The sequence below is a fragment of the Coccinella septempunctata genome, chromosome 7 (genome assembly GCF_907165205.1).
Source record: "Coccinella septempunctata chromosome 7, icCocSept1.1, whole genome shotgun sequence".
NCBI lineage: Eukaryota > Metazoa > Arthropoda > Insecta > Coleoptera > Coccinellidae > Coccinella > Coccinella septempunctata.
The window spans coordinates 31423417-31446526 of NC_058195.1; the positions used below are offsets into that span (position 1 = coordinate 31423417).

At 33.6% G+C, this 23110-nt stretch overlaps 3 protein-coding genes across 3 annotated transcripts; 2 read left to right on the top strand and 1 right to left on the bottom strand.

Moving 5' to 3' along the window:
- The first annotated feature begins 3852 nt into the window (after positions 1–3852).
- On the top strand, positions 3853–8408 carry LOC123317799 (ubiquitin carboxyl-terminal hydrolase 10-like). The gene is made up of 6 exons (XM_044904408.1): positions 3853–3955; positions 4184–4307; positions 4407–4946; positions 5103–5301; positions 5361–5601; positions 7648–8408. Exons 1-6 carry the CDS (start codon positions 3935–3937, stop codon positions 8347–8349), a joined length of 1827 nt encoding a protein of 608 aa, XP_044760343.1. The 5' UTR covers positions 3853–3934; the 3' UTR covers positions 8350–8408.
- A 5819-nt stretch (positions 8409–14227) lies between these two features.
- Positions 14228–19606, top strand: LOC123317800. The gene is made up of 3 exons (XM_044904410.1): positions 14228–14330; positions 19085–19208; positions 19308–19606. The coding sequence occupies exons 1-3, from the start codon at positions 14310–14312 to the stop codon at positions 19604–19606; spliced, it is 444 nt and encodes a 147-aa protein (XP_044760345.1). The 5' UTR covers positions 14228–14309.
- A 2031-nt stretch (positions 19607–21637) lies between these two features.
- On the bottom strand, positions 21638–22711 carry LOC123317801. The gene has a single exon (XM_044904411.1). The coding sequence runs from the start codon at positions 22709–22711 to the stop codon at positions 21638–21640; it is 1074 nt and encodes a 357-aa protein (XP_044760346.1).
- Between the last annotated feature and the right edge of the window lie 399 nt (positions 22712–23110).

A 23110-nucleotide genomic window follows, 5' to 3' on the forward strand; every position in this document is an offset into this window, starting at 1 on the left:
TTGAGTTAAAAACTGTTTTTTCTGAAAATCTCAATTTTAATGAAAGTTTACTCTACATTGACTGTATAACTTTTTTTTTTATATTCTCTCGGGAAGGTTTTGAACGAAACAAGACACATTAAATGAAAGTAAAATTCAGGATTTCACCGAATCTTATGTGGAAGAAGAGAAATGAACCATTTTCAAAATACTGAAATGCTGATTTAAAACTTTCGTTCTCCACCGTGGAAAAATGCTGTGTTGCTCTGATGAGGCCAAATGAGGCCGAAACCATGGTCAGCATCTGCTTTTCTTCGGTGGAGCGTACTCCATTTGGGGCCTTGACGATGGCAAATTGGCTAGCTCAATTCAGATCGTAACACTTGTCGATATTCATATCGTCGGGTGGTATGCATCTGAATTTATCCTCAATAATGTTTAAGTTCACCCATATTAACTTTCTTGACCGAAATATTGGGAAATGAATTAAGACTCTTTTATCTGCATAATCCGTTCATTGAAATTTCTTAGAAAATGGGTAGGTAGGTAATAGTTCCGATTAACGGCGGTAAAGGGATTCAAACCCTTCGGAGAATGACCATTTTCAAAAGGGATGTGGTGTAATTATGAATATCGATAAGAAATAGAATTCAGAAAAATAATAAAACGTTAAGTCTGAAAAGACATGCTTTTCAAAAGAAATGAGTTATGGAACAATATTGTTTGAATTTATGAAGGGCAAAAGGGTTCCTTCAGAGAAATCGATAATGAAGATGTTAAGCTTACGAGTAATATAGGTACCTGAATAAACTGTTCAATTACGTATCCTTCAGATTAGTTTACTGTTCAAAATCATTTTTCATGATATAATATACAGGGTGTCCAAAAACTATTCGTTAAATATAGAAACGACAACAAAACTAGGAGAATAAACTCTGTACTCTATCCAAGTCATAGGTTACCTATGACCTAAAAAACTGCATTTTATTGCTCAATAAGGTTTTTTAACTGCCTTCCAACGAATATCAGGAAAGAGAGAAATTTTGTAGTCTTTTAAAAAACCATATTGTCCTTAATTTTGAGAATAGAACCATATAGCATTGAAGAATTTTGTTCAGCATGTTACAGATTGAGATGAATATGTTTGTTACCTATATATTGTGTTTTTAGATTAGTTCAAATTTTGAATGTGACGTATTTTCTTTTCACTTGTATCTTTGTTGAGCTGCAGTGATGTGAAAATAAAGTTATCTATATATCTATCTATCTAGTGAATCAAACGTCACACCACGATAGAGTAGACCAAATATTATCGAATGACACCAACATTAGTTCAACGAAAATGCACCGTTACCAAAATAATCAGAATTTTATTAAAATACCTAAAGTTGTCGATTTTCGAAATATTTTTCTTGATCACAGGGCCAGTTTATGAAGAAGGATATCGATTTTAAATTATATTGAACTAAGATGGCATTTATGCCTCCTTTGGGTCCTTCATTTATTGTAAATTTTTTAGGAATTTTGGTCAATAAACTAAACTAAACTAGGTTTATTGTTTTATCTCCCCTAATTGAAATTATTTCAAGTAGTTGATCGATAACCTAAGTAAATCTAAATTAAAACAATTGTTTTTTTTACATGATTTTCATTACTCAAGATAAACCCCCTCTATAGGGGTGATAATATGGGAAAAAAACGCTGTCCTTCCACAAATTGGCCTTGTGATTGAAAATCAGCAACTTTAGGTTAGGTTTTTTTCAGAAACGGTACATTTTCGCTCAACTAATGTTGGTGCCAATCAATATTTGATCTACTCTATCGTGGTATGACGTTTGATTTACTAGTTTTTGGACACCCTGTATACCTACCTATTATTTTAAAGTCTTAAGTTTTGATATTCAATTGTTTTTACTACTTAGAAGTATGAGGATTTAAGATTAGTTACCTAATCTTTTCGAACACAAGATATCACCCCCCGTCTTCCAGTTTTTTTAATTTAAACATTACGTACCATAATAAATGAATTAATTCAGATGCATAACATCCGCAGATAATTAAATCAACGAATGTTACGATCAGTCAGCATCTACTCTTTGTCGACGAAATGAAAATTCTGGTAATACTTCGAGCGATGGTAGTTTGTTAGTTCGATTTAGATCGTAACATTCGTTGATTTAATTATCTGCGGATGTTATGCATCTGAATTAATTCGTTTATTATTTACCTGCCTTACTGTGAAGGCGTGATCCATTTCTTATATTACGTACCATGAAAAATACCAAAAAAAAGAATCAAACGCTTGAAACTAAGTTTGACGAAAGTTTTGTAAGATGAAAGTGTTCTTCATATTTTCTCTCATAATGCGACGTTTTCGATTAATTTGATGTTGAAAAATTGAAAAGTATCTGTGAATTTTTAAAAATTGGGTACTTTGGCTGATTACAACTCTTTTTAGAAGATATACAGATGTGTCGTGTCACCAGTAAACTAATAACCCAAATTGAGTTATTAGATCACCTATCTCCTTATGAAAATTCAAAATTAGGGGTGATAATATGGGAACAAAACGCTGTCCTTCCACAAATTGGCCTTGTGATTGAAAATCAGCAACTTTAGGTTAGGTTTTTTTCAGAAACGGTACATTTTCGCTCAACTAATGTTGGTGTCATTCAATATTTGATCTACTCTATCGTGGTATGACGTTTGATTTACTAGTTTTTGGACACCCTGTATACCTACCTATTATTTTAAAGTCTTAAGTTTTGATATTCAATTGTTTTTACTACTTAGAAGTATGAGGATTCAAGATTAGTTACCTAATCTTTTCGAACACAAGATATCACCCCCGTCTTCCAGTTTTTTTAATTTAAACATTACGTACCATGAAAAATACCAAAAAAAAAGAATCAAACGCTTGAAACTAAGTTTGACGAAAGTTTTGTAAGATGAAAGTGTTCTTCATATTTTCTCCCATAATGCGACGTTTTCGATTAATTTGATGTTGAAAAATTGAAAAGTATCTGTGAATTTTTAAAAATTGGGTACTTTGGCTGATAACAACTCTTTTTAGAAGATATACAGATGTGTCGTGTCACCAGTAAACTAATAACCCAAATTGAGTTATTAGATCACCTATCTCCTTATGAAAATTCAAAATTACTAAATCTATTCATCAGGGTCGAATCGAAAAAAATGATATGGGAAAAAAGCGTTTTTTTAGCTCAAGAATCTACTTATGAAATTATTGTACGAGTTAAAGACTTACCCTGTATAGATTTAAAAAAATATGGAAAACTGCAAATTTCACACAATTCAACTATTCATTTTAGGCCTTAAATTGTTTCAAAAAAATTAAGAGTACCTATCCACTAATCCAACAGGCAAAAAAAGTTTAGGGCATACCGTTTGAGTCAAATAGAAAAGAATATGATAAATATTGAAGAATTAGATTTCATTGAAATGATTCCTTTTCTTCGACGAAACTTACATCTTAGAAGAGTTCCGGTATGTTCCATTTTTGAATTTTACGCGATAAAATAATAAAAATGATTTGTGACGAAAACGAAAATACAAAAATTAGATGAAATAAAACTCAATTTTTCTAGAAAAATATCAGTATGCGCTTTTAACTGAAGAAATAGATATTGTAATATCTATTATCAAATATAGAATAACAACATTTGAAATCGAAAAGTAGTCAGATTTCCAAATTGTGCGCAAGGGGGCGGTCCCAACCCCAGGTAGAAGCATGATGCTATTGGTCAGAAACGACGAAATTAGGTAGAAAGGTAGAAACGGTAGCGTGCTATATAACCTAGCAGTCATTTTTCGGTCAGTCAGTTGAGTTAACCTCAATGGTGTTAAGATTGTTTAGACTGTTTGAATACTCGCAAGTTTTCGAATATTATAAACGAACTTTAAGGTGATATTACAGTGTTGTGATTGATGATTGATGAATTTTCAAGTTATGGATGTAAGTAATTCTTTTTTTTTATCTCTAGTCAGTTGGTTGCTATTCAATAATTTGTTTGTTGTTCAGATTTTCTGTTTCAAACAGGTATGTGTTATTTTTTTATTCGAAAATGATCATGTACCTATATGGTAGTATCTCTAGAAGTTCAAAGATATTTTCAGCACTTTGAATATAACATTATATCAACTTCAATATCTGAAATGACATTAATATTAATTTTATTTTCAGAATATGCAGTTTTTAGATATAACAGGGTTGGAAGTGGACGAGATTCGTCACATAAATTCTTGTCTGTCCGATACCCCTCAAAGAATCTCCTTGCCTTGGACTCTCAAGAAGAAATCTCCCCAAAGTGAGTATTGTGATGTATTTCTCAATAATAATATCCTTGCAAATGTAGTCCAAGAAAGATTTGATGTAACTAGAAATTTAATAATCGACTTATTTTCAGAAAAATTACACAGAAAACCAAATGCAGCAGTCGAATGTAAGAAGCCATCAGACGTTGATGAAGAAACACTGATCTCATACGACAATGCTATATCTGTTGATACATCCACTTCTAAGACGGATCATTTCATTCCCACACAAGTTTCTACAACATCTGACAAAGAAACAGTTCCCTCCAATGAAATTGCGGAAGAACTTCGCAATTCACCGAGTGCCCCAATATCGAACCTGATCGAAAGTAATACCGAAGTGATGCCTGTTAAAGTTGAAAATATTGTGGCAACATCCTCGAACAAGACTGAAGAAATGAAGAATAAGCCTGTGAAGGTCCAGACGTGTGATGTGAAAAAAAATGGAGTCAAATCAGATGTTAATGAACCTGTAAACGTATGGGCGAAGAAATCATGGACGAGTCTCTTCAAGAAAGAGGAACCCACGACAAATGGAGAGTTAGTGACTGAACGCAGTGATGAGAAATTTAAATCGTTGGACACTGCTGAAAAAAGCAGAACTATTGATCCAGCCACTCACAGACTAGCAGGTTAGTTGTTGAAGAGACTTTGATTAAATTTTTTGAGTAGAAAAACGTTTTAGGTTTCACATAGTCAGTTGTTTGAGTTGAAGAATCAATTATTTTTGTTGTGATATCAATAAACTTTTTCTATATTTGTTACTCAACATTTCATTTTATTTCCAGAATTTCTATCGAACTTCGAAATTGATGGAAAAAGTGCTAATCTACAACCAAGAGGCTTAATCAATAGGAGCAATTATTGCTACATCAATTCGATTTTACAAGCCTTGCTGGCCTGCCCACCTTTATGCAATCTGCTGATAGGACTTTCGAAGAATTTGACGGAGAATGGACACGGCCTACCACCCATCATAAAGAACATGTAAGTTTTATAACAATCCTTCGCTTTGACAGCATCTAAATCAATTTGAAATCTTCCAGGTGCAAATTCATCAATAAATTCGAGAAGCTGCCCGATTCCTACCTAAACCGTATATCGAAAAGGAACAAGAAGAAACAGGGGAGTTTCGACTTCTCCTGCGGCGACTCGATCGAAGCCTCTTCGATCTACACCATCCTGAATGATACCAGAAGCGACTCGTTTCTTGTCGAGGGACGTCAAGAGGACGCTGAGGAATTTTTGGGTCTACTGCTGAACGGACTGAAGGACGAAATGATGAATGTAAGTAGTCGAAATTATTGATTAATCGCATGACTCTTGGTTAAACATGATGAACGAGAACACTTGACTCGGTTTCGCAATTTTTAATTAAGATATTTGTTGATACGCGTGTTTCCGGTTTCATATCATTAAACTCATGTTGAAATCGGAGATAGGCGGAAATTTAATTGATCGTTTACAATTGGTATACTTTGTTTTTGTGCTGAGGATATTTCTAGGATTTTTCAAACATCTAAACGTTTACCTTTATCACCTTTATGTACAATTTTTACATGATAGAAATCTACGAAGTGGTTGGGAATTATACAGAGATTAGAGAAACCAGTTGTTGATTTAATCTGCAGAATAGATCTTTACCATTGAAAAATATTCATCCTAAATTCTTCTTATTGGTACATACGAGGATATATTGAAAAATTCTTAGTCTACTATAGAACCAAACAAAATTTCAATGTCAAAATATTTTATTAATCAACATACTCTCCTCTTAATTGGATATGCATTTATTACAAAGAACCTGCAACGTCTCTAGACCTTTCAAAAAGATGTTTCTTCTTGCTCTCAAAACCAGAACTCCACAGCTTTTATAACCTCCTCGTTGAAAGAAAATTTACGACCTTTTAAACGTTCTTTCTGTTGAGGAAAGAGATGATAGTCGGATGGAGCCAAATCTGGTGAATAAAGGGGGTGTTCTAGTAATTCAAACTCTTGATCACGGATTTTTTTCATGGCAACATTAGATTTGTGTGCAGGGGCGTTGTCCTGCAAAAACAAAACACCTTTGCATAGCTTTCCGGGTTTTGTCTCCACAATTTTTTCCCGTAGAATGGTCAGAAATGTCTAATAGTAATCTCCGGTTATAGTTCTACCCTTATCCAAAAAATCAATCATGGTTACTCCATGCCAATCCCAAAAACCTGAAACAAGAACTTTTCTTGCCGATTTTTGGACGATTTTGGGTCTTGAAGAACCAGAGTTTTGCCATTTCATCGATTTTTGCTTCGTTTCTGGATCGTAGAAATGTACCCAAATCTCATCCATAGTAACAATTATAGTTTAAGAAGTCTACATCGTTTTCACGAGCACACAGATCGAACGCGATGCTTTTACCCTCGCACGCTTTAGGTCAACATTCAAACATTTGGGGATCCATTTTGCAGCAATTTTTCTCATGTCCAAATTGACGTAAACTATATGATGAACGCGTTCGCATGAAATATTCAGTGCTTCAGATATCCGTTTTAGCCTAATTCGACGGTCTGATAAAATCATGTCATGAACTGCATCGATATTCTCGGAGACTCACACATAAACTGTCTTTCCCGATCGGTCATCATCTTCAATGGAAAATTTACCTCTTTTGAAGCTTGCAGTCCAATTTTTCACGGTCGCATACGGAGGACATTGATCATCAAGGATATTAAGCATATCTTCGTAAATCTGCTTACCCCGTAACCATTTTAAATACACGTACTTGACGATGGCTCGATACTCAAATTTTTCGATTTTCACAATTTCGGTGGACATCTTCTTTCTTTTGATTTATTGCGTAACTCTGGTTTACCTTTTTGACTTCAAACTTCACACTGACACTTCTGATGAGTTATTTTGTTCGTTGCTATGGTAACGCAATAATTTTTTATGCATGGAACTGGTCTATGCTAACTAGATATCAATACATCCTCTTGTATCGACATCGATTCATTCACTCTTTTAATCTGAATATTTAAGAAATACAAACTTCCTCTACCTCCAAAGTGAACTCAACTATAGTCTTTTAAAACTCCTCACAATTAAATTGCAGTTTAAATGAATGCTGAATTGAATTTTGAAAATGAAAATGATGTTATATGTACCAATAAGAAGAATTTAAGATCAATATTTTTTAATGGCAACAAATAGTTCAATTGAAATTGTGAAACTTAGTCAAGTATTTCCTTCTCTTCTTTTATTATTCGAATGTACGTGGTGTTTGGCATAAGTTCACATTATTACATTCAAAATATTATTGCTTGTCGTATCTCACAACTTTTTTTGTCCTTTCAGATAATCGAATCCTGCAAAACTGAGAACAAAATAGAAATGAATCACGACTCCGAAGACTGGAAACAAATGGGACCAAAGAACAAGCGTAACATCACGAGAAAGGTTCAATTCGACAAAACTCCAATCAGCGACATATTCGGCGGACTCTTGTGCTCAAAGATCCACAAAACGGGAGATGAATCCACAGAAAACATACAGCCGTTCCTGACTCTTCAGCTGAACATCAGGACGGCCAAAACCATCACGGAAGCCCTGGAACAGCTGACGATAAAGAATCAACTTGAAGGAATAACTTCGGCCAAGACGAATCAAAAGGTGGAAGCGTGGCAGCAGGTGCTGATCGAGAAACTGCCGGCTGTTCTTGTCCTCCATCTGCAATGTTTCCGTTACAATGGGAACGGTTGCACGAAGATTATGAAGAAGGTGGAGTTCCCCATCGACCTCCAGGTTGATTCCAAGATCCTGTCGGGAAAACCTAGCAGTTCTTCAGAGAAACAGTACAAGCTTTTCGCTGTCGTTTACCATGAAGGTAAAGAGGCCAGCAAGGGACACTATGTGGCGGACGCGTTCCATTCTGGACATCATACTTGGTTGAGGTTTGACGATGCAAAAGTGAGGTCAGTGTCAGTGGAAAGTGTTTTGAAACCGCATGGAGACAGAGTTCCTTATCTTTTATTTTATAAAAGAGGTGATATAGTTTAAGGTGTATAAATTGAACTATAGAATAATAAATTTGTACATATTAGCGAAAAGGATCGACTAAAATTGTTTTTTGTTATTTTATGAGTAATGTATTGTAAATCTGAGAAATTATAATTATATTTATGATGTTATGTAAATATATACTATATTTTAATAAACAGACTTTATAATATATTTCCTCAGTTTTATTGAGCAGAATTTCGCCGGAATGAACGATTGAAAAAAGCCTAAATTAGCAGTGAATGAAAAAAAAAAACATAGACTAAAAGATAATCTATATATTAATAAAAGAGGATCTATGGTTTACTTCAAAATGCTTTATTTGTTGTGTTTATTATTGTAAGGGCAAGGTTTATACAGGGTGTCCCGTAAAGACCACGTCAAACTAAAACGGAAAGTAGATCAGAATGTACTCAACCTGATGTGAAAAAATCGTTCATATGAAAGTCTCACAGTTTTCGAGATATTTGATGTTTTATGAAAATGTTGAATTTTTTCACTTAAACTGCTTTCTCTCTTGCGGAAGCTACAATTAAATACTTTTCGTATCAGTTTTTTTCCGTAAATTTTGTTGAATGATTACTCCAATTCATGCAATGAAAAATACCACGAAATATTATACAGGGATTCTGGAAAAAAAAATTGAAATTCATGTTCTGAAGGAAGTGTTTTTTTGTGCTGAATTCTATCTGACGTGGTATAAAAAAAAGACACTAGACCTTTTCTGCATATTACGTTGAAAAGTTGCCTATTCTGTGAGGATTCCGAAAAGGTAAAATACAGGTGATAACCTTCGTCACGAAAAAAGATATTTGAATGTTTATCGAGAATGGAACATTTCTATGAAAAACTGCTTTTCTCACCTTTTCCATAAATACTTTAATTTTGCACTTCCTGCTGAAAATAATCAATCAACAAATCAACAAAATGTTATTAAGATGCTAATTCACTGAATGAGTTTTATTATTTCTTTTTCTTTGCCTAAAGAACTCTCGAACATCGATATGATGTGATGCGATTCAATGATTCACCAGACTTAAATCCTCTGGAATTTTTTACTGGGGTTTTTTGAAAAAAGGAAATTTATTCGAATCCTATAAGAGATGAAGCACACCGCATTCGTATTTCAGCAGCCAAAATAGCGGGGAGAAGTTTGTATGGTTTTAAAAAAGGTATTTCTCAATAGATGATGGGCATGTATTAGCGAAGGGGGTGGTCATTTTGAGCATTTGCTCTCATAAGAATCCTGAATTTTTATTATTGATATTTTTATGAAGTTTCTTCACAATAGATTTGTTGATGTTGAAGGTCCTGTTCGTTATTATTATTATATCATTGCAATTAAAGAAAAAAACAGAATAATTTAATTTTATAAGAAATTTAGGGACTAACTGACATTTTTCAAGCGAATCATTCAATATGTTACAGCAGAATCTGCAAAATGAAAGAATTTGTGGAAAAGGTGACAAAATCAGTTTTTCACAGAAATGCTCCATTCTCGATAAACATTCAAATATCTTTTTTCGTGACGAAGGTTATCACCCGTATTTTACCTTTTCGGAATCCTCACAAAATGGGCAACTTTTCAACGTGATATGCAGAAAAGGTCTAGTGTCTTTTTTTTATACCACGTCAGATAGAATTCAGCACAAAAAAACACTTCCTTCAGAACATGAATTTTAATTTTTTTTTTCAGAATCGACATTTTCATAAAACATCAAATATCTCGAAAACTGTGAAACTTTCATATGAACGATTTTTTCACATCAGTTAGAGCACATTCTGATCTACTTTTCGTTTTCGTTTGACGTGGTCTTTACGGGACACCCTGTATAACAAATTATTCCCAAAAAAAATTGTAGAGTACAGAAAAAAAGGCATTCCTTTTTCTTACGACCAATCGAGCAATCATAGAGTACTTATAGGTTTTCATATGCCACATTGTCACACAATCACGATGAGTTAGTTATTATTATTTACCCTAGAAATAATTTAAATGGCAAAACTAGGTTTGCCGGGTTAGCTAGTCTATATATAATAATAAAAGAGGGTCTATGATTTACTTCAAAATGCTTTATTGTTCAAATTGGACAATTCTTTATTTGTTGTGTTTATTATTGTTAGGGCAAGGTTTATATAACTAAATATTCTGAAAAAAAATTGTACAGAACAGAAAAAAAGGCATTCCTTTTTCTTACGACCAATCGAGCAATCATAGAGTACTTATAGGTTTTCATATGCCACATTGTCACACAATCACGATGAGTTAGTTATTATTATCTACCCTAGAAATAATTTAAATGGCAAAACAAGGTTTGCCGGGTCAGCTAGTATGTAATAAACTCCTTAGCCTTCTAATGACCAAGAATTGCGAAAGTTTAAAACTGGAAAAGGAATAAAACTATTGTAAATAGCATATTTCTCAAGAAAATTATCATGAGTTTTCTCTCTCATCAAGAAAATGAATAGTGACAAAAAATTTTATTATCTCATGAATAATGAATATTTTTCTATTATCCATTGTGTTTCATATGTTGGAGGACTTCGAATTGAATCTTAGTGAATATCTTGAATAGAAATGGACAACAAACTTTTTGGAAAAACATTCCCTGTGATTTATTATTGAAAAAGACCCGAAATATTTGAGTTAAAAACTGTTTTTTCTGAAAATCTCAATTTTAATGAAAGTTTACTCTACATTGACTGTATAACTTTGTTTTTATATTCTCTCGGGAAGGTTTTGAACGAAACAAGACACATTAAATGGAAGTAAAATTCAGGATTTCACCGAATCTTATGTGGAAGAAGAGAAATGAACCATTTTCAAAATACTGAAATGCTGATTTAAAACTTTCGTTCTCCACCGTGGAAAAATGCTGTGTTGCTCTGATGAGGCCAAATGAGGCCGAAACCATGGTCAGCATCTGCTTTTCTTCGGTGGAGCGTACTCCATTTGGGGCCTTGACGATGGCAAATTGGCTAGCTCATTTCAGATCGTAACACTTGTCGATATTCATATCGTCGGGTGGTATGCATCTGAATTTATCCTCAATAATGTTTAAGTACACCCATATTAACTTTCTTGACCGAAATATTGGGAAATGAATTAAGACTCTTTTATCTGCATAATCCGTTCATTGAAATTTCTTAGAAAATGGGTAGGTAGGTAATAGTTTCGATTAACGGCGGTAAAGGGATTCAAACCCTTCGGAGAATGACCATTTTCAAAAGGGATGTGGTGTAATTATGAATATCGATAAGAAATAGAATTCAGAAAAATAATGAAACGTTAAGTCTGAAAAGACATGCTTTTCAAAAGAAATGAGTTATGGAACAATATTGTTTGAATTTATGAAGGGCAAAAGGGTTCCTTCAGAGAAATCCATAATGAAGATGTTAAGCTTACGAGTAATATAGGTACCTGAATAAACTGTTCAATTACGTATCCTTCAGATTAGTTTACTGTTCAAAATCATTTTTCATGATATAATATACAGGGTGTCCAAAAACTATTCGTTAAATATAGAAACGACAACAAAACTAGGAGAATAAACTCTGTACTCTATCCAAGTCATAGGTTACCTATGACCTAAAAGACTGCATTTTATTGCTCAATAAGGTTTTTTAACTGCCTTCCAACGAATATCAGGAAAGAGAGAAATTTTGTAGTCTTTTAAAAAACCATATTGTCCTTAATTTTGAGAATAGAACCATATAGCATTGAAGAATTTTGTTCAGCATGTTACAGATTGAGATGAATATGTTTGTTACCTATATATTGTGTTTTTAGATTAGTTCAAATTTTGAATGTGACGTATTTTCTTTTCACTTGTATCTTTGTTGAGCTGCAGTGATGTGAAAATAAAGTTATCTATATATCTATCTATCTAGTGAATCAAACGTCACACCACGATAGAGTAGACCAAATATTATCGAATGACACCAACATTAGTTCAACGAAAATGCACCGTTTCCAAAATAATCAGAATTTTATTAAAATACCTAAAGTTGTCGATTTTCGAAATATTTTTCTTGATCACAGGGCCAGTTTATGAAGAAGGATATCGATTTTAAATTATATTGAACTAAGATGGCATTTATGCCTCCTTTGGGTCCTTCATTTATTGTAAATTTTTTAGGAATTTTGGTCAATAAACTAAACTAAACTAAGTTTATTGTTTTATCTCCCCTAATTGAAATTATTTCAAGTAGTTGATCGATAACCTAAGTAAATCTAAATTAAAACAATTGTTTTTTTTAAATGATTTTCATTACTCAAGATAAACCCCCTCTATAGGGGTGATAATATGGGAAAAAAACGCTGTCCTTCCACAAATTGGCCTTGTGATTGAAAATCAGCAACTTTAGGTTAGGTTTTTTTCAGAAACGGTACATTTTCGCTCAACTAATGTTGGTGCCAATCAATATTTGATCTACTCTATCGTGGTATGACGTTTGATTTACTAGTTTTTGGACACCCTGTATACCTACCTATTATTTTAAAGTCTTAAGTTTTGATATTCAATTGTTTTTACTACTTAGAAGTATGAGGATTTAAGATTAGTTACCTAATCTTTTCGAACACAAGATATCACCCCCCGTCTTCCAGTTTTTTTAATTTAAACATTACGTACCATGATAAACGAATTAATTCAGATGCATAACATCCGCAGATAATTAAATCAACGAATGTTACGATCAGTCAGCATCTACTCTTTGTCGACGAAATGAAAATTCTGGTAATACTTCGAGCGATGGTAGTTTGTTAGTTCGATTTAGATCGTAACATTCGTTGATTTAATTATCTGCGGATGTTATGCATCTGAATTAATTCGTTTATTATTTACCTGCCTTACTGTGAAGGCGTGATCCATTTCTTATATTACGTACCATGAAAAATACCAAAAAAAAGAATCAAACGCTTGAAACTAAGTTTGACGAAAGTTTTGTAAGATGAAAGTGTTCTTCATATTTTCTCTCATAATGCGACGTTTTCGATTAATTTGATGTTGAAAAATTGAAAAGTATCTGTGAATTTTTAAAAATTGGGTACTTTGGCTGATTACAACTCTTTTTAGAAGATATACAGATGTGTCGTGTCACCAGTAAACTAATAACCCAAATTGAGTTATTAGATCACCTATCTCCTTATGAAAATTCAAAATTACTAAATCTATTCATCAGGGTCGAATCGAAAAAAATGATATGGGAAAAAAGCGTTTTTTAAGCTCAAGAATCTACTTATGAAATTATTGTACGAGTTAAAGACTTACCCTGTATAGATTTAAAAAAATATGGAAAACTGCAAATTTCACACAATTCAACTATTCATTTTAGGCCTTGAATTGTTTCAAAAAAATTAAGAGTACCTATCCACTAATCCAACAGGCAAAAAAAGTTTAGGGCATACCGTTTGTGTCAAATAGAAAAGAATATGATAAATATTGAAGAATTAGATTTCATTGAAATGATTCCTTTTCTTCGACGAAACTTACATCTTAGAAGAGTTCCGGTATGTTCCATTTTTGAATTTTACGCGATAAAATAATAAAAATGATTTGTGACGAAAACGAGAATACAAAAATTAGATGAAATAAAACTCAATTTTTCTAGAAAAATATCAGTATGCGCTTTTAACTGAAGAAATAGATATTGTAATATCTATTATCAAATATAGAATAACAACATTTGAAATCGAAAAGTAGTCAGATTTCCAAATTGTGCGCAAGGGGGCGGTCCCAACCCCAGGTAGAAGCATGATGCCATTGGTCAGAAACGACGAAATTACGTAGAAAGGTAGAAACGGTAGCGTGCTATATAACCTAGCAGTCATTTTTCGGTCAGTCAGTTGAGTTAACCTCAATGGTGTTAAGATTGTTTAGACTGTTTGAATACTCGCAAGTTTTCGAATATTATAAACGAACTTTAAGGTGATATTACAGTGTTGTGATTGATGATTGATGAATTTTCAAGTTATGGATGTAAGTAATTCTTTTTTTTTATCTCTAGTCAGTTGGTTGCTATTCAATAATTTGTTTGTTGTTCAGATTTTCTGTTTCAAACAGGTATGTGTTATTTTTTTATTCGAAAATGATCATGTACCTATATGGTAGTATCTCTAGAAGTTCAAAGATATTTTCAGCACTTTGAATATAACTATTAGTTTTAGGCGGATGGATGATGGAAACACTTTTATTCTAACTTAACACTTTTATTCTGAAATTCGGACATTACAACTTACAACCTTCGACCATTTTTTCTAACCTTATTTTTTAATCATCCAACCAGATGGCTGTCTCTAGTTGGATCATAGAACTAAAATTACATCCTAATTTTATTTAAATGTACATCATTAACCAACACCCCTCCTCAATCAAGTACATTTCTAAAAAAAATTACATTAACCCTAATGACCTTCGAAAGTTATTGATGACATTTGCAGACAATGCTTTTGTAAACAAATCAGCTATCTGATCTTCTGTCTTAATGTAGGTCAAGCCTATTTTACCTTCCTTAACTAAATCTTTTACAAAATGAAACCTTATATCAACATGTTTGAGCCTTTTAATATTTTCCGTACTTGCAACCATTATTGCTGACTGGTTATCACAAAGTAGTGACACGGGGTTGACCTGTTCAATGCTAAAGTCTTTTAATAAATTAACAAGCCAGCAAATTTCACTTGAAGCAATACTGATTGCAATGTACTCTGATTCGGTTGAAGACAAACTAACAGAGCATTGTTTTCTTGAACACCAAGACACTAAACAATTTGAAAACATTACACAAAAACCAGTGGTAGACTTTCTATCTATCAAGTCTCCACCCCAATCTGCATCACAATAGGCAATAAGTTTATCATTATTACACTTATATATCAATTTATAATCAATAGTGTGTTTAATATACCTCATAACTCTTTTTAGCGCTGACAATAAAACATTATTTGCCTTGTTTTGATATCTACTCAATAACGATACAGCAAAACATAAGTCTGGTCTGGTACCTGATACAGCATACATGAGACTGCCGATAATTTTTCTGCATTCATTTTCAATGTTCTTATCAGAACATAAATCATCTGATTCTAAGATTTTTACATTGAAATTTCGATCTATAGGTGTTGACATCGGTTTACAGTTTTGCATATTAAATTTCTTTAAAACATTTTCCAAATAAAATTTCTGACTTAATTCGGTAGTATAATTTTCTAGATCTTGTTTTACATCAATACCAAGGAAGCTTGATACAAATCCCAAATCTTTCATATCAAACTCCTTCCTTAATTTAACCTTAAGTTTACTAATTTGTTCATCACTTTCACTAAACATCAATAAATCATCAACATAAATTAGCACATAAATTCTATTTTGATTATGACCCTTTGTGTACAAACATGAATCATTTCTTGATCTTGTGAAACCCTCATTAATTAGAGTTGAGTTAAATTTTTCATTCCAGTATTTTGGTGATTTTTTGAGTCCGTACAATGACTTATTGAGCTTAACAATTCTTTCATTATCATCAATATATGCGCCCTCAGGCAATTTTATGAATACATTTTCATCAATATGACCATATAAAAATGCGCCAGTGACATCCATTTGATGTATAGGTAAATTCAATTTGGTAGCAATTGATACAAATACTCTAAAGGTTGACAATTTTGCAACAGGTGCGTAGATTTCATGCAATTCGATTACATCGTCCTGTTCGAACCCTCTAGCTACTAATCTGGCCTTATACTGTTTTGTGTTGGCAGAGTTTTTGATTTTGAACACCCACTTACTGTTTATGACTTTTTCATTAGGTGGTACCCCACACAATTCCCAGGTGTTGTTTTCTTTCAGAGTATGTAGTTCTTGGTCCATAGCTTCTTTCCATTTGTCGGCGTCCTGTCTACTCATGGCCTCCCTGTATGAACTTGGATCACTCTCCTCACTGAAACCATAATTACATCTGTAAAATGAAGTCTGTTTTCTTACCCGTTTAGTTCGTTCAACGGTTGGTTGTGTTGTTGGCTCCAGTATTTCTTCATCCCCGCTAGGTAGTGGCTCACTTTCCGATGAACTCGATGAGTCTTCTTGGTGTCTCTCTTCAGTAACTAGGATTTGATTTTCTTGAGATGTATGACCATCTTCATTCTTCTTTTGGATTTCATTTAAGTTTATTAAGATTGTTTCCTCATTTTTCTTCTCTTCTTCCAGAAATACTACATCTCTCTTCAGTTCCACTGTGTTTCTATCTTGAAAATACACTCTATAGCCTTTCGTATCTTCACCATATCCAATCAATAGGCCTTTCATTCCTTTCTTATCCCATTTCCTTCGTTTTTCCTTTGGAACAAGTACGTACATTGGAGTACCAAAGATCTTGAGCTGGTTTATGTCATACTTTTTACCCGTCCAAATCTCATAAGGTGACTTGCCTATTTCTCTGCTTTTTCCCGTCCTATTCAATACAAATACGGCAAAATTTATTGCTTCTGCCCATAATGGCTTTGATAGTCCTCTTGCATATAACAAAGTCCTTGCAGCTTCAACTAACGTTCTATTCTCCCTTTCCGCCCTGCCATTCTGCTCAGGGGTATAAGGTACTGTCGTCTGATGTGTTATGCCATGCTTTGTAAACAGACGATTTACATCCTTGTTTACGAATTCCAGTCCATTATCGCTCCTAAAAACTTTTATTCGATTCCCAGTCACATTTTCAGCCTTCGTGATAAACTTTTCTATGCAGTTACTGACCTGATGTTTATTTTTTATAAAATAAACTGAACGATAATTTGAAAAGTCATCTTTCAATAAAACAAAATATCGGGAACCTCCAATCGATGGTTCTTCCATCGGACCACAGATGTCTGCATGTATGATATCACCTGTTTGAGAGGTTAATGACTCACTTGGTTTAAAAGGTAAACGGTGCATTTTTCCCTCAATACAGCTTTCACATTTTGGGTTAGTCGTTTGTTCGACATCAATGTTATTCTTCCTAAGGATTTCCTTTACATATTCAAAGTTCTGGTGGGCCAATCGTTCATGCCATTCAAAAAGATTTTGAGTTCTACCACTCGCGAAGTTTGCATTTTCAGGTTTATAACGAAAGTCTATATAGTATGAGTTTTCTACACGATTAGCTACAGCACAAACTTTTTCATTTTTGTAAAATTTGCAAGCGTTGTTATCAGTCATCATTACATAACCTTTGTCCATTGCGCGGTTCACTGAAAACAAATTCGTTTTGAGTTCTGGTACAAACAAAACATTGTCTATGGTACTGTCAATCCACTTTGTCCCGTTAAACACTTGTACGGCCATCTGACCATAACCTAGCACACTAATTCTGTCACCATTACCTATAATTACAGTTTTCTTGGAATTGTCTGGTGAGAACGATGAGAAAAGAGTTTTATCATAACACATATGCTCGGTGGCTCCGGAGTCCACTAACCACTTCGAATTTTGAGAGTTATTATTTTCATGTACTACGAATGCGTTGCTTTGTTGATTTCCTTTTGAGCTGTTCTTCCTGAAGCGACACTGTGCCTTGAAGTGACCTACTTTACCACAGTAGAAACATTTTCCATCACCATTTCCTTCCTCCTTCTTCACTTTACAGGCACCCTGAATGTGTCCCAGTTTGCCGCATCTATAGCATTTTACAGATCTTTTATTCTTCACAAAAAAAGCTGATGAAGACTGTTGCTCTGACATTTCTGCCTTTTCTTTCAGACGTCCTTCTTCGATTAATAATCGAGCTACTAAATTATCTATGGTTTGCTTATCGTCTGGTGCAGACTCCCAAGCTGAAACAAAGTGCTTATATTCATCTGGTAGGGACATTAATACTTTAGTGATTATAAATTTATCAGATATTTCTTCTCCAAGTTGTCCAAGCTGATTTTGCATCTCCTGAATTTTCGCTAGGAACACAGACATTTCCATTCCAGGCTCATATTTGTATTGAAAGAAATGCTGTTGTGCGATGTGAATACTTGTCTCATTTTTCTGCTCATAGACACTGTGCAGCTTCTTCCACATTTCTGCTGAAGTTTCGCAAGATATAATATGTATCATAACTCCTTCTGTCATCCTGGTGACCAACAAAGTTTGAACTTTGGCATCTGTAACCTCCCAATCTCTTCTTTCCTGGTCAGGTTCCGGCTTGACACGTTCACCCTGAATTACATCAAGCCATCCTTGTCCTCTCAGTAGAACCATCGTTTGAAACTTCCAGACATTCCAGTTTTTGGCTCCCTCCAACTTGATGACCGCTTCTTGATTATTTCCATCCATTCTGATCGAATACCTGCCTTGTTTCTTCTTCCAACAAGTATTTTTCCCTTCCTGCTCGATATTCTTTCGAATTCGAAAACGTGGATAACCTCACTTTTCGTTGAGATGACGAAATATATCGATAGTATATTTTTGAATAGCTCAAAATTTCCAGAATTATGTGCCTGGGCCCATAACCTATTAGTTTTAGGCGGATGGATGATGGAAACACTTTTATTCTAACTTAACACTTTTATTCTGAAATTCGGACATTACAACTTACAACCTTCGACCATTTTTTCTAACCTTATTTTTTAATCATCCAACCAGATGGCTGTCTCTAGTTGGATCATAGAACTAAAATTACATCCTAATTTTATTTAAATGTACATCATTGACCAACAATAACATTATATCAACTTCAATATCTGAAATGACATTAATATTAATTTTATTTTCAGAATATGCAGTTTTTAGATATAACAGGGTTGGAAGTGGACGAGATTCGTCACATAAATTCTTGTCTGTCCGATACCCCTCAAAGAATCTCCTTGCCTTGGACTCTCAAGAAGAAATCTCCCCAAAGTGAGTATTGTGATGTATTTTTCAATAATAATATCCTTGCAAATGTAGTCCAAGAAAGATTTGATGTAACTAGAAATTTAATAATCGACTTATTTTCAGAAAAATTACACAGAAAACCAAATGCAGCAGTCGAATGTAAGAAGCCATCAGACGTTGATGAAGAAACACTGATCTCATACGACAATGCTATATCTGTTGATACACCCACTTCTAAGACGGATCATTTCATTCCCACACAAGTTTCTACAACGGCTGACAAAGAAACAGTTCCCTCCAATGAAATTGCGGAAGAACTTCGCAATTCACCGAGTGCCCCAATATCGAACCTGATCGAAAGTAATACCGAAGTGATGCCTGTTAAAGTTGAAAATATTGTGGCAACATCCTCAGTAGGGTAGGTAAGCAGATTCTGAACCACTTCAATGGCGAATGAAGAGTAATCCGACAAAGTATGATTCGGAGTACTTGAACATTATGTGGTTGGATTATGAAATGTTATACTGGTGTGTTATTAGATTGATTGATGAATATTTTTCAGAGTTAGATGAAAAAATCGTTGTTTAATTAAGGGTGGTGTATCTGTGTGCGTGAAAGGAAGAAGCTATAAAGGTGGTCCATGATTTCGTATAATAGATAAAATTGGAAATGTTTCTTTGTTCCTTTGACAGAGGTTTTTTTTTTTCTCATCTGTGGAGATGTTCCGAGAAAAACGTTTGGGTCTTTTATTGTTTAAATAAGGGTGTCTTTGCATGCCGGAAAAAAAGAGCAATAAAGATCGGCAATAATTCAGTATAATAGATGAGATTCCTTTGACAGGGTTTTTTTTTCTTATCTATGAGGATGTTTCGAGAAAACTATCAGTTTGGGTCTTTTATCATAAAATGACAATTATCTGAATTAATGGTCACTCTTTTACTCCCCAATATACCTGTGGATTCTAACCGTAATAAAAATGTAAATTTTACCCATTCGAAATAGTTTTGGTGCTATAGGTATTCGAAGATGTCAGTCTGCATTCCGCCTCATGTGATAAGAATGACAGGTTTACTCATTCCCTTTGTCCCAAAATTGGTACATTATGACCGCTAATGGGGGCTGAAGGTTTATTGTGTTTAATGACAAAGGGCGGAGCTATCCCTTAATTCTTCTCGATACACCTGTCGAGTGGCGTTTCTCACCGTAATAAATAAAAGATTTAATTGGTCTTCAGTTCAGATTCGTTTGATGCAGATCTTTTATAACGAAAACAGTCTGGTTATTTTTTTGAATGGTAGGAGGGGCTATGATGTTGAAAAAATTGTAATGGTGAAATACATAAAACGTTGATGAATTGTATGTTCATATCAGTTTTCAATAAGAAATTGTTCAGCCTTATCCGAGGAATTCATACAATACTACTTCTGAAATATAATGGCTGAATATTCAGTAAATGATATCGTTTGGAAATATAAACACTTCATCCAATACATCGTCGTAGCAATAATAATAGTAATAGCAATTCTGGTGCTTATAAAATATTATAATTATAATAAATTGGTTAAGCCATCTACTATATGTCAAAAGTTCAAGTTTCATTTTGATCATATTCAATGTCTTAGTTGTGGACTTACAATCTTCTGTTTCGGCAAAAGAATTCAAAAAGATTGTTTAAAAATGGATGCCGAAAGAAACAGTTTCATTATCGATGGAAGAATATACTGCTGTCCACTGAAATGCATCGGATGGGGACTAAATGTGGACTCTGTTGATGGAATTGCATGTTCAAAATGTGAATCCTTTGGAAATTGCAGATGCGATTGTGTAACTTATCAGTATATGAGACAAAATAAAAATTGATAGGTAATGCATAGTATGATTTTATCCTCCTATTCATCCTATTATAATTATTATTATTATTATTAAGACTTTCGCATTGGTGACTTCACACGCTTCTCCAGAGCAACATTCACTTATCTCAGATATCAAAAGGATTATGCTCTAATGTTTTTTCACATTTTAAGGATAGATAAGATGAAGGTAGCTGAAATAAAAAAAAATATAAACTTGATACATTACTCTTTATTCAATCTTATATGTCTAGATGAACATTTTAGTTTTAGAAATCTATGTTTATTATGAAAAACATCAATCCATTTATCATTTGATCTATTAGCAGTGTCACACAACCATGTATACAATTTCTCACAATTATTTATAGTACAGATTCTCATATTATCCGCATGGGCAATGCATTCAGGTTTTTCCATTTCAAATTTCGGACATATCTCATTCCCCAAATTGATCATTGTAACGGTAGATTTCAATATATTCATTAAGAACTTATATTTTGAAGCCCTTTCAGATGAACAATATCAAGGCCAACCAATATCTTGTTGAATATGTTACAAGTTCCTTATAGTCAATGAACCCGTCACTATATTACATACTGATCATATCGATGTCAACTTTCGAACTGTTTCAGTTAGAGGCAAATACTCCATCACACAGTCGTACACGATTATACAATATGCTTTAGTGGAGGTGGGAAAACCAACTCTAGATTCAATCTCAAGTTTCACATCAACAGTTGAAGATTTAAAAGATTCACTTCGTCTCGAGCAATCAATAACAAATAAGCATCTGTTTTTGAAGTCTGAATATTGCAATATTGGATTGATTTTCAGATTATTATAACTTGTTGAAAATTCTGTATAATTATAGTATGCTTCTGCATAATCATTTTTATTGAAATTCAATCTTAAATTTTCTTGAGGAATGAATTCACCATTCAGTAGCAAACGGACATTTGAGATGTCCAGATTGTCGAATAACGTGGAATTTTCAGTACTCTTATTTTTCTTATTTGTCTGAAAACAGCATATTATGAATCTAGGATAATCAATAATTGAAGTGGTTTTGATATTCCATATTTCTGTTAGAGAGTTGGCTGTCAGAGTTGGCAATTCGTGAATTTCCCATTTTCTGAATGGAAATAATATTGCTCTATTTGATTTCATTGATTCTAGTAATTCAATCTTCAATACATCATTTGGATAGATATGTTTAACTTTCAGCTCGATACTATCAATTGTAAATTTGCCTTTTGTAGCATTGACTGTTTCCTCGGGACCAGGTGTGATTTTCATAGCATTATTGTCATTTTGAGATCTCATCAATCGAATAGTTTGCTTCCCACAGATAGCTAAACGGTAATCGTCGAAGAAATTCAATACATGTCTTAATGGTATTCTAAATACAAAATTTCCATCAGCGTTTATTTTAGGATCATCAGGATATGACCAACTAGCTGTTTCCAATTCCCTCACAGAATCTTTATCGTAACACAGATATCCTTTTATTGTACTTATTAATCCTGGATCTCGTACCGAATCAACTTCAGTTCCATGTAACTCATATGAGATTGTGTCAAAAAGGAAAGCTCCCCCATTCAAAACTAATTGAACAGTTCCATTACCAGCAGTTTTTTGAAGTTTTCCCTTAATGATGAGAGCTGCATCATGCATAAGGACCCATGTATCAGCACGATTTATGGTTATTTCAATAGTATCATTATTGCCGAAAGATTTTACAAACGGCAAATATGTTCTTGTCTCCACTTTTGTGATTGATTCGTCATTGTTGACTGGCTGATATAGGTTAAAGGTGTTGTTGGATAGCATGTCCAATAGATTTTAGGAATAATTTATTCTTCACGGTGAGTTTTCCACCCAGCTTCTTACACGTTCTCTTCACAACTGGTTTAGATGGAGTAGGGGCTGCATATTTATTTTTCACAACTGGTATAGATGGAGTAGGGGCTGCATATTTATATGATGAGTTAATTATCAAGACCATTTTTTCAATTCTAATCGTATTATTATCTCCTCACCCCTGAAGTTAACTAGTTCAGAATCTTGATCGAG

Bases quoted from the DNA above. Each gene is read 5' to 3' on its own strand.
- LOC123317799 (XM_044904408.1), top strand. From the start codon at position 3,935: ATGAATTTTCAAGTTATGGAT. The intron at 3,956-4,183 runs GTAAGTAATTCT...TTTTATTTTCAG, and splicing joins TGAATTTTCAAGTTATGGAT to AATATGCAGTTTTTAGATAT. The intron at 4,947-5,102 runs GTTAGTTGTTGA...TTTTATTTCCAG, and splicing joins AGCCACTCACAGACTAGCAG to AATTTCTATCGAACTTCGAA.
- LOC123317800 (XM_044904410.1), top strand. From the start codon at position 14,310: ATGAATTTTCAAGTTATGGAT. The intron at 14,331-19,084 runs GTAAGTAATTCT...TTTTATTTTCAG, and splicing joins TGAATTTTCAAGTTATGGAT to AATATGCAGTTTTTAGATAT. The intron at 19,209-19,307 runs GTGAGTATTGTG...ACTTATTTTCAG, and splicing joins CAAGAAGAAATCTCCCCAAA to AAAAATTACACAGAAAACCA.
- LOC123317801 (XM_044904411.1), bottom strand. From the start codon at position 22,711: ATGCATGATGCAGCTCTCATCATTAAGGGAAAACTTCAAAAAACTGCT.